Below are 10,690 nucleotides of genomic sequence, written 5' to 3'. Positions count from 1 at the left end.
AATTGTTTAACATTGTGACCACCTCAGGCTTTGGATAACAGTTGAGACAAACAACAGGCTAACCTAAAAGCTTAAAGGGAAAAGCTGGGGAATGAGATGTCCACTGGGAGCTTTGAAAAGCTCTGACACATTCCTGGGAATCTAGAAAGCCAGGAACACACATAAGGCTGGGCTCCTGCTCAGAAAAGAGCTGAGAAGGCCCTAAGCTCTCAATTCTGGCTAAACTTGGAGCTCTGCCCAAGCAGGGAGTGAAAGCTAAGGCAGAGTTGTGAACTGCCTGGCTGAGAGGTGAAGGTGTGCCCCAACACAAACACACACAGACACAGACACACACACACACACACACACACACACACGCAGCCCATCAGCAAAGACTTGGAGACAAATTGGTTCCAGGAATTGGAGGAAATATCAGTGCAGTCATTATCTGACCACTCAGCTAACCAACCACAGACTCCAGTGGCCACACACAAGAAAGAATACAGATTTTACAAGGTTAGTTTGGAAAACTCATGAAACAAACAGCAACAAAAACAAATCTAGCGGAGGGGGCAGAATCTGATTTCTGAGTCGCCACATTATAATATTTAGAATGTCAAGTTTTCAACAAAATGCTATGAGACATGCAAATACACAGAAAAATTATGTGAAAGTAACTATAGAGGTAAACATAAAAGACAGCATAATTGCGTTTATGTTTATAATGTTTTTTTCCTCCTATCTGATTCCAGAAAACCCTTTATAATGTGATAATCATAAACCTGTATTGATGGGCTTATAATGTATAAATATGTGATGCATGTGATAAAAAGAGCACAAAAGAGGGGGCAGGGAAGGTAAGGAGCTTTATAGGAGCAAAATTTTATATGCTATTCAAATTAAATTGGCATAAGTCTGAAATAGAATGTTAGAAGTTAAGGTGCTCTTTGTAATCACCAGGGTAACGCCTTAAAAATAAAACTCAGAAAATCTGGTAAAAGAAAAAATGAGAGAATTCGAACGGTCACTAGAAAATACCTATTTAACACAAAATAAACAGTAATGGAGGAATAGAGGAACAAAAAAGATGCAACATACAGGAAACAAATAGCAAAATGGCAGATGTGAATACTACCTAGTCAAAGTGAATGTAAAAGATTAAACACTCCAGTTAAAAGGCACAGAGTGACAGAATGAAGTTTTAAAAGCACACGATCCAACTATATACCATCTACAAGAGACACACTTTAGAATTCAAGGACACAAAGAGGTTGGAAGTAAAAGAACAGAAAAAGATATACCATGCAAAGAGTAACCAAAGAGAGCTAGAGTGGATGTATTCATATCAGGCAAAATAGACCTTAAAATAAAAATTGTTCATACAGACCAAGAAAGACATTTTATAATGATAAAGAACTGAAACTATATGGCTGCAATAAAACATGTACTTAAATGTTTATAGCAGCATTATTCATAATAGCCCCCCCAAAAAGTGCAATCGATCCATATAATGGAATATTATTGTATTATTTGTCCATAAAACATGAACGGTGACAATCAGCTTTGTACCCCGTGAATAGTGGTAAGCAATAAAAAACTAAATAAATAAAGTTATACTCTAGCAGTGGGGGGGGGGGGGGAAGGAATGAAGTACTGTTACATGCTACCAAATGGATGAACTTTGAAAATCTTGTGCTCAGCCAAAGGAGCCAGTCACAAAAGGCCACATACCGCTTTATTCCTTTCATATGAAAAGCTCATAATACGCAGATCCAATGAGACGGGAAGCGCTGAGTGAGGACCAGGGGCCGGGGGTGCGGGTTATGGGGAGTGACTGCGAATGGATATGGGGTTTCTTTTTAGGGTGATGGAAATGTTCTGGAACTAACTGGTGGTAATGGTCGCGCAACTCTGTGAATTTTATGTTATGTGGATTATATGTCAATTTTTAAAATCTCAGGAGGAAAGTTCTATTACTAAAAGGAAGGAGCAAAGAAGATACATGGAATATGCCATCTCTGCCAGATCGTGCCTCTCTAGCCAAGCAACTCCACCAAGGACACCCTAGAATACAGTCAGAAGATGAAAGTGAACTTGTCCAGTGGCAGCGAGCAGGCAGGCCGAGCCCGGCAGGTGGGAACCTCTGATGAACGAGGTCATGCAGAGAAGCAGGCCGATGGAGTGGCTGTTCCATACCTGACGTGAGACTTCCACCCCAGCTCCAAGACAGCTTCAGCTGTGGCTGTTTTCCCACCAATGCGGGAAGGAAGGGGGCGGAAGGGGCAGGTGCAGCAAACAGCAGAAGACAAGCATTTTACTTCATAGGGAATATGAGCCAGCAATTGCACATATCGCTTATGCTCCTACCACTCTGGTAGAACTTAATCACACGCAGGGCTGGCTGCATAACTTGGAGGGCCCAGTGCGAGATGAAAATGTGGGACTCTTTGTCAAACAGCCGGCGGGGGGGGAATGCAGTTAAAGGCACTAAAATAGGTGGTTTTAAAAATGTTTTATCACCCATAAAACAAATAAGAGAACTGGGTTAATCATGAGTAACGACATAGGCATAGAAATTGCAGAGAATAATATTGTGGTGTTTCCTAATTTTATGTAATAAGAGAAAAGAGAACGCCCTCACTTAAGATGTGATTGACTCCCTAGGCTAAGACGTCGACACTGTCTCGAAAGGCCATCTCTTGAGGGGCTTACCCAGCAGGCTGCTGTGTGGTTGAATAAGTTCGGCAGAGGCTTTCCAACCAGGGTTCCTGGCTGCTGAGACGTCCAGGCAAGTTCTGACCTGGGGAAGAAGGCTAGCACCAGGGCGCTGCCCCGGGAGGCGCAAGGCCACTGGTCCCCAGGGCGGGGATGGACAGAAGCAGGAACACAACCCTTGCATAGAGTGACGTTGCTGTACATGTGCACCACGGTCTGTGGCTCGGCACGAGCTTTCCAATCCCAGATGCTGGCCAGGCTGTGGAGGAAATGGGACTTTCATCCGTTGCTGGGTGGGGCGCAAAATGGTGCAGCTTCCTTGTTTCTGAAAAGGTTAAACATACACCTGCCAAAGAAGCTAGCTACACCATGCCTTGGTATGGATCTAAGAGAGAGAAAACCTGTACTGTCCACACAAGAACTTGGACATGAATGCACACAGGAGCTTCATTCACAGTAGCCAAGAACTGCAAACAGTCCTAATGTGACATGCTCACATGGCAGCAATAAAAAGAACAAGCTACTGATGCATATTGTCAACCAAAATTCAGGATGTTGAGGCAAAATAATTTTATAAGGTTTACTAGATGCCAAATGGGAGGATCGGCCCAGCAAAGGCCAGCCAACAGAGTTGGGAAGTGCTCTGGGAGTGTGTCAGGACTAACAAAGATTTTACAGGGAAGGTGACAGAGGAGCGGGGACCACGTCCGGAAGGACTTATTCCATTCTCGTTGGTGGACCAAATACAGAAATGACAATCACCGGTTACAAGTGACATCAGAAAGTGAACAATGTCTATGTGCAGTTTCAAGCAGAAAATCTTCATGCTTCAGCTGTTTAAAACAATGATGTGACTGCTTTCAGTCAGCAAATTTTACACTCATCGTGTGTTCCAGCTGACCACTTTCTATCCTTAGATTAAGAAAAAAATGTCGACCCTGAGAACATGACACTTGACACACGGCAGAGATTGCTTGCGAACCTGCTTCAGTTGCTTCATCAGTACAATGACATGGACAAAGTTTAAAGTCATTATGCCAAGTGAAAGTAGTCAGACACATAAGACGACATGCTACGTAATTATATAAAACGCAAAGTAATCTAGAGTGACAGGAAGAAGGTCAGGGGGCCCCGTGGTTGGGGGTAGTGAGAAAGAGCGACCGCAAAGAGCCACGTGGGATCTTTTGGGGATGATGAAAATGTTCTGCTTTTATCCTGGTGGTGGTTTCACAGGTGGGTGCAATTTCCAGAACTCACTGACGGACGATTTCAACGGATGCAGTTCCTCGTATGTGAATTATTCCTCAGTAAAGCTGCTAAGATTAAACTGTTGCCTCCCACGGGACCTTGTAAGGCAGAAGACATGCTGTCCAATGCCAAAGTGCTGGGGGAAATGGTAGAAAGAATCAAAATGTTGGGGATGCGTCAGCGGCTTCTTGCCACTTTCAGGAAAGTTCTACAAGAGAAGGATGAACTTGGGCCAGAGCTAGCAGTCTGCAAGCAGAGCTGGGAGGGAATGCCGTTCTTCTGAGGGTGGTGCTCTCTGCCTGAGACCCGCAGTCCTTGTTCAGTGATGGCCTGGTCATTTAGAACTTTACACGTTGAGAGAGCTGACCACTTCTGCAGCCCCAATTCCAGCAGTTTGTGATGGTCGCTTGGAATCATCCTCCTGAGGAAGAGACAGAGACTGCAGGAGTCCGCCGAACCGTTAAGGCCAGTTTCTTTTCTTTTTCTGTTTGTCTTTTTCGTTCTTGTTTTTCTTTTGTTTGTTTGTTTGTTTTTTGTCAGCTGGCCAGTACGGGGATCCGAACCCTCGACCTTGGTGTATCAGCACCACATTCTAACCAACTGAGCTAACCGGCCAGCGCAAGGCCAACTTAAGAGTGTTGCATCCCCATCTGAGCCCAACGTTTAAGATGAGGCAGATGGCCTCAAGACAGGTGCCATTCATTGTCAGAGAGGGGCACAGTCCAGCGGGGAGGCCACTAAGTGAAAGGTAAGAGACTTCATGCTTCAGAACCAAGTCTAGATCATCAATTTATGTATGTGGACCTGGCTGGAAGCCAACCAATCTTTTGAGGGAATCATACTGGCAAAGACAGTGCAAGCTGGGCCTGCCAAAGCCAGTGACTGCTCCAGCCCTCAAGCCGCCCTCCAGGGGCCCCCAAACCTGTACCAGTAGGTAGCAGGCTGCCAATGCCATGTGGCCTCCAAGAAGGGCATACTCCCCAATTGTCACTTCAGGAGTGGCCCAGGGGGACAAATGGATAAGGACAGGACCCCGGATGGCAAGGCCAGTGGCTATAGAGGACAGTGTGAGAACAAGTGAGTCTTTCCTCTTTCTCAGAGGACAGATCCACAGGCTGCCTGCTGGGCCAGCCACGGGCTTTGCTCCGCTGCTGGGGCTGGTGCTCGTATTACTCCTCCCTGGAGCGATTTGTTCCATTGCTGTGGACCAGAGACTGCCGTGTGTCCCCCGTTCTCCACTTCTGGCCAACTTCGAATTGTCCTCCAGTAGTTAAGCTCCCCTCTCTCCTTTTAGCAATAAAATTCTTTCAAGTTTTATCTGTGCACATTCCCAACGTGCTAGAGACTTACACCCAGCCTCCCTTGTAGTTACATGGCATTAGATGTGACTAGAGCCAGCTTCCTGCGCGTGTGACCTCTGCACGGGGCCTTGCTCTCAGAAGGCCCTCATACTTGCTCCCAATGCTCTCCTGTCATAGTCTAAACTCCTTAAATCACTTTATATCTGCACTTGTGTTACATAAGTGAAGTCCATTGGGACAGCACGGCATGTGCATGAGCAAAGAAGATACACAGGTCTCGGCCTGTGAACATGCGGACCCAAGACCACAGGCACGTGGGCAGCAGGTGTGCCATGCCTGGTGAAGTCTGGGGGTGACACGGGGCCCTGAGAGCATGGCCAGGGTGGACCTGGGCCCAGATTGGCAGAGGCAGTGGAGGCTGGGACACGAAGGCTGCAAAACCCCACCCCCTTGATCATGCCAGTTCTTACTGTCTGTGGGCAATTTCCCCCAAGTTGGCACCAAGTCAGCAGAAAGGATTAATGTCCCCCCTTTTGATCCACAACCCACTGTTCTGTGACTCCTTCCTCCACCCTTCTACCGAAACTAAGGCGGGAGAAGTGGCAGGTGAGGGCAAAAGAGGAACTGAGGACAGCGCACAGGTTCCGGCTGAGGTGTCCAAGTGCACATTGGCCCCAGTGGCAGACGGTGACTCCAGAGAGAGAAGTGGGCCCGAGAAGTAGATGAGCTCCCTCGTGTGCTGTGATTGCTGTGGAAGTCACCGCGGAGGAAAGGCTGACTGACGTCGAGCCAGGCGGGAAATGCAGGGGAAAGTGGAGAGATCTAGGGTGAAGCGCCCGGGGAGGGGAGGGAAGTCGGGCCGAAGCTCTGGAGTGCTAATTGACTCCTGCTTAGGGACTGGGAGCTAGTGCTGATGCACGGGAGCCACGAGGCCATGGAAAAAGCAGACGAGGGCAGAACGGCTTCGTGCATGGAGGGGCAGAGCCACATGGTCCCCAGACCCAGGTCACTACGGCCAGTGGACTGCAGGGCTCTTGCTCAGAGGGTGGCCCGGACTCCCCGACAGAGAAAAGGCAGCCAGAGAGTCTGAGAAGGATTTTAATTACAACCCGCAGCGAACTGAGGGACAAAGCTGTGCTAAGCTTCAGGAAAGAAAGGGTGCCCTGGCAGGGCAGCGCAGCAGGGCCTTCAGATGAGATGCACACAAGGCAGGGAGAAGCGGTGCGGCCGCAGCTCCTCGTCTCAGCGGGGACCAGCTGCTTCTGTACGTGCTCCACGCAGCCTGTCAAAGACAGGAGAGTCAGGCAGGAGCCTCCCGTTGGGGCCAGCCCCCGCCCTCCCTGATGGCCGAGACTGTGACCAGGGCTATGGGATGTGTACCACTGACATCAAAGCATCCGGAACGTGTCAGTCAGGCACTGCACGGCCACCGAAACACAGAGAGGCATCACTGGGCACTCCAGGCACACGGAGATAGAAACCCTCCTCTCACCCACGGGACAGGCCCAACCCAGCAACCCAAACACCCCATCCAAACCTGGCAGTACCCAGCCCTGGGACTGGCCCACCCACTTGTCACCCTAATTAAGTGCAGACGTGTTTTCCAAATGGGAACACAACGTACGAGTAGTTCTTAAACTTCGGTGCGTATCAGAACCATTCACAACCTATTAAAACATGTACACTCCCTGCCCAGCAGCGGCTGAGGAGAAACGCAGTGTCTCCACATGTGCTAAATCAGATCTTCAGGACCTACTGGCAAAGTGGTTCAGACAATGTATTATCTACATGGAGACAGATGCGTGAATGGGTGGATGGGTAGGTGGATGGATACAGAGATTAGATAAGTTAGACAGGTAGACTGGATTTGTGGGCCCCACTCCCAGAGTTCCTCACTCCGCAGGTCTGGGGTGGGGCCTGAGAATCTGTATCTCTCACAAGTCCTAGAGGATGCTGACTTTCCAACCTTCCCTTTCTCCTTTCTTCTCTGCCTTGAGGAGTGACGAGCTGCTGGTTGAAGAGGTGGGAGGAAAGCGTTGTGGATCTTTTGGTCTCAGCCCCAGTGTGGGAAGGGACTTAGGACCTTGAGTGTTGACCTCGAGTGAGTACAAGCCAATGTTGTCCTGAGGACCTTTCCCTGTGCCGCTACACTGTCATTCTCCTGCTCCTGAATGAAGAGGCAGCCGGTTTCTTCTCGTGGTCAGGCCTCATTTAGTTTGGAGCAGGAGCTCATGGGAGGCTTGCTGGCCAGAAGGCTGGGTGGGTCCTTTGTTCTCTCTTCCTCCAATACTGTGTTCACACAATCTAGGGGTCCCGGTCATTTTTCCTGGAGGACTGCTTTTTTATTTTCCCCGCAGAGGATGCAGACACGGGCGTGGGTCACTGAAGCTGCTGGCAGGTTAGGGGCTGAAAACTTCAGAGGTGAGCTTGCGTCAAGGGCTGCTGTGCTTTAAGCAACCTGATAGTATACTCGGTGAATTCCTTGCTGACAAAGAGCTGATTCGTCTGCCTTCTCTCCCCACCTGTAGCTGTGGATAGACGAAATGAATTACCAGGAAATTGGAAACCACACCAAAGTGACCGAATTCGTTCTCGTGGGAATGTCCAAGGACCCCACATCCCAGAGTGTTCTTTTCTGGGCACTAATGTTTCTCTACATACTAACTTTGGCAGGAAACAGCATGATCGTTTTCCTGGTGGGAGTCAGTTCTCAGCTTCACACCCCAATGTATTTCTTCCTTGGTAACTCGTCTTTACTGGATCTCCTGTTCTCCACCAGTGCTGTACCCCTGATCATGGCGAACTCCCTGCAGAACTATCCCACCATCTCCTACAGCTCCTGTTTTGCCCAGCTTGCCATCCGAGCCTTCTTGGCACTGGCTGAGTGTTTCCTTCTGGCCATTATGGCTTACGACCGATTCGTGGCTATCTCAAATCCACTCAGATACAACTTGGTCATGTCTTCTCGAGAATGCACTTTAATGGCTTTGGCTGTGTGGGTGACAGCCTTCCTGCTCACTGTCGTGCCCATTCTGCTCTTCCCCATCAGTTTCTGTGGGCATAATGCAGTCAATCACTTCTCCTGTGAAGTCCAAGCCATCTTCAAATTGCTCTGTTCTAACACCATTTCCCTAGAGGTTATGATGATGGTATGTGCTGTCATTTCAATGCCAGTACCTTTAACTTTCATCCTTATCTCTTACCTTTGTATCCTCAGGGCTGTCTTAAGAATCCATCCAACTGAGGCTAGGCTTAAGGCCTTTTCCACATGTGGTTCTCACCTGGTCGTGGTCACCATCTACTTTGGGACACTAATATATATTTATATGAGACCACAGGCCAAAAAGTCCCAAGATGAGGACAAAATTGTCTCTATATTTTATGCAGCAGTGACGCCAATGCTAAATCCCCTCATCTACACCCTGAGAAATAAGGATGTAAAAGCTGCTCTCAGGAGAGTAACTTGTGGGGCCAAGTCCTCATGCTTCAAGCACATGACAGCCTGCTGGGTGATAGGACAGCACAAATGATTTAGCTGCCCTGGCAACTTCACATCTGTGAGTGGGAGTCCAGAAATGGGAAAGGACTTTCAAATCATCTGAGAAGTGGAAGCAATCACACAAGGACCAGCATTTGATGACATTAAAATATAAAACTACTATATGTCACGTGCATCTTAAATAAAAATAAGATGCAAGCTATCACGAGAAGCAAAGGTTGCAACACACATAATAAGAAAATAATTAATAGTCTGTGTATATAAAACCTCTTGCAAAGCGTTCAGACAGAAGATAAATACAAGAAGAAAATGGCCAAGGGGCACAAACACACAATTCAGTAAGAGGGAATAATCATTCACACTTATGCAACAACAAAATATCACTTTTCACTGATTAACACAAATGAAAACCATTTATAGTATATAATGTTGGTGAGGATCTGGGAAAATACCATTGGGTTCATGGAAATTGCTACGGCTTTTGGGGGAGGCAGTTTCAGTAGCTGTAAAAACCAAACATTTTGGTGACCCATTTGTTTGGGAAGGTGGCCCTCAGCTAGCAGCAGCCCTGGCCTCTGAGTTTGCTGCTCCGAGAGGCCTAGGGTGGATCTGCAAGCCCGCTGGCTCTGAAAATGCCTTGCCCTGAGCAAGATGTCAATATCCACTTTTTTCAGACTCCCACAGATGGTACCCTTGAGGTGCTTGCCCCTGTACCCTTCACAGCACTGGGAGAGCCTTCGGGAGAAGGGTGGTTCCTCCCCAAGGTGACTCCTCCACTTCCACCCTCTTTATGAGGAAGTCGTAGAATGGGCTCCTTTGAAATGGCACCTTTTGGAAATCCCTGTAGGGACGTGGTTGGTCCTGAATGGGGGTGGTCCTCACTATTTAGAATGGGAGGTATTTTGAGGACCTCTTTAGATAGCTGTGGACTTTCGTCATCAATTCCTGGAAAATGGGAAAGACCCGCTTTGACATCACACGTCACCATGCCACCTCAATGCATGCACGGCACATAAATGTGCAAGAATTCTTGCTCAAGCACTCTTTGGACGTGTGAGAATTTTGAATAAAAGCCCTAAGTGTTTAGCAGGAGAGCAATGTTTAAGTGAATCACCGTACACCCATAGCAAAGAACATCATGGCGCTAGGATGGCCCTACTCCACGGGGGCCTACTCCGTTCCTCTGGGACCAGAAGGTCACCTGTCTACTGAACATGTTCTTTTTGTGATGGTGGAAGACATGCAAGAGGAGTGATCGTGATGCCTCTTAAGGCCTAGGATCAAATGAGCACGTTGTCGCTCTTGTCCCCATTCCGTGAGCGAGCGGTAGCCGCGCGGTCAAGCTCAGTATCAGTGGGATAGGGGAATGTAACCTGTCCCTAGAAGGAAGAGCTTCAGACTCATGCAGCTAAGGCCGTGTCTGAAGGGGAGGACCAGGAATGGGGAAGATACTGCAACGACCCCAGAGTGCCAGGCGGTGCGCGGGTGCAGGCAACGAAGCTGGCAATTTTACGTGTGGCCGATGCGTGTGTTGGAGGAAGTAAACTCCAGGCATGTAGCCGACCCTGCCACTGTGGGATGTGCGCGTAGCTGGTGGCTCTGGGTAGCAGTGGCCTCCACCTGTGAGCCCCCGGTGAGGGTGGGTCCTTTCAGTTGTGTCCTGGGTGGCTCGGCGGTGAATACCCACTCATGGCTCCCACGTCTGCTGCTCAAGGCTTCCGAACGTTTGATTTGCAAGCGTTTTCAGGTAGGCCACACGTAGTGGAGCTGGGAGCTGCTTCTGTCTGGGTCATCACGGACCGCGGGGGTGACGGTTGTGGAGAGAACAAGCACTGAGGGGAGTGAGGCAGCGCAGTAGATTGGGGGTCCTGAGTCTCCAGCAGCGCCGACCTCTCATTTTCTCCAGCCGTGCACCACAGTTGATGGACAACAGGGCAGAAAACAGGTG

At 48.7% G+C, this 10,690-nt stretch overlaps 1 protein-coding gene across 1 annotated transcript; it reads left to right on the top strand.

Moving 5' to 3' along the window:
* The first annotated feature begins 2,061 nt into the window (after positions 1 to 2,061).
* Positions 2,062 to 8,773, top strand: LOC134368654 (olfactory receptor 13H1-like). Its single transcript, XM_063085071.1, has 3 exons — positions 2,062 to 2,180; positions 5,042 to 5,108; positions 7,772 to 8,773. The coding sequence occupies exons 1-3, from the start codon at positions 2,062 to 2,064 to the stop codon at positions 8,771 to 8,773; spliced, it is 1,188 nt and encodes a 395-aa protein (XP_062941141.1).
* Positions 8,774 to 10,690: the final 1,917 nt, after the last annotated feature.

The sequence above is a fragment of the Cynocephalus volans genome, chromosome X, assembly GCF_027409185.1.
Source record: "Cynocephalus volans isolate mCynVol1 chromosome X, mCynVol1.pri, whole genome shotgun sequence".
In the NCBI taxonomy this organism is placed as follows: domain Eukaryota; kingdom Metazoa; phylum Chordata; class Mammalia; order Dermoptera; family Cynocephalidae; genus Cynocephalus; species Cynocephalus volans.
This window is presented reverse-complemented; position numbering and strand designations above follow the sequence as displayed.

Coding starts and splice junctions, on each gene's coding strand:
- LOC134368654 (XM_063085071.1), top strand. CDS start 2,062: ATGAAAGTGAACTTGTCCAGTGGCAGCGAGCAGGCAGGCCGAGCCCGG. Junction 2,181..5,041: donor GTGGCTGTTCCATACCTGAC/GTGAGACTTCCA, acceptor CCTCTTTCTCAG/AGGACAGATCCACAGGCTGC. Junction 5,109..7,771: donor CGCTGCTGGGGCTGGTGCTC/GTATTACTCCTC, acceptor CCCCACCTGTAG/CTGTGGATAGACGAAATGAA.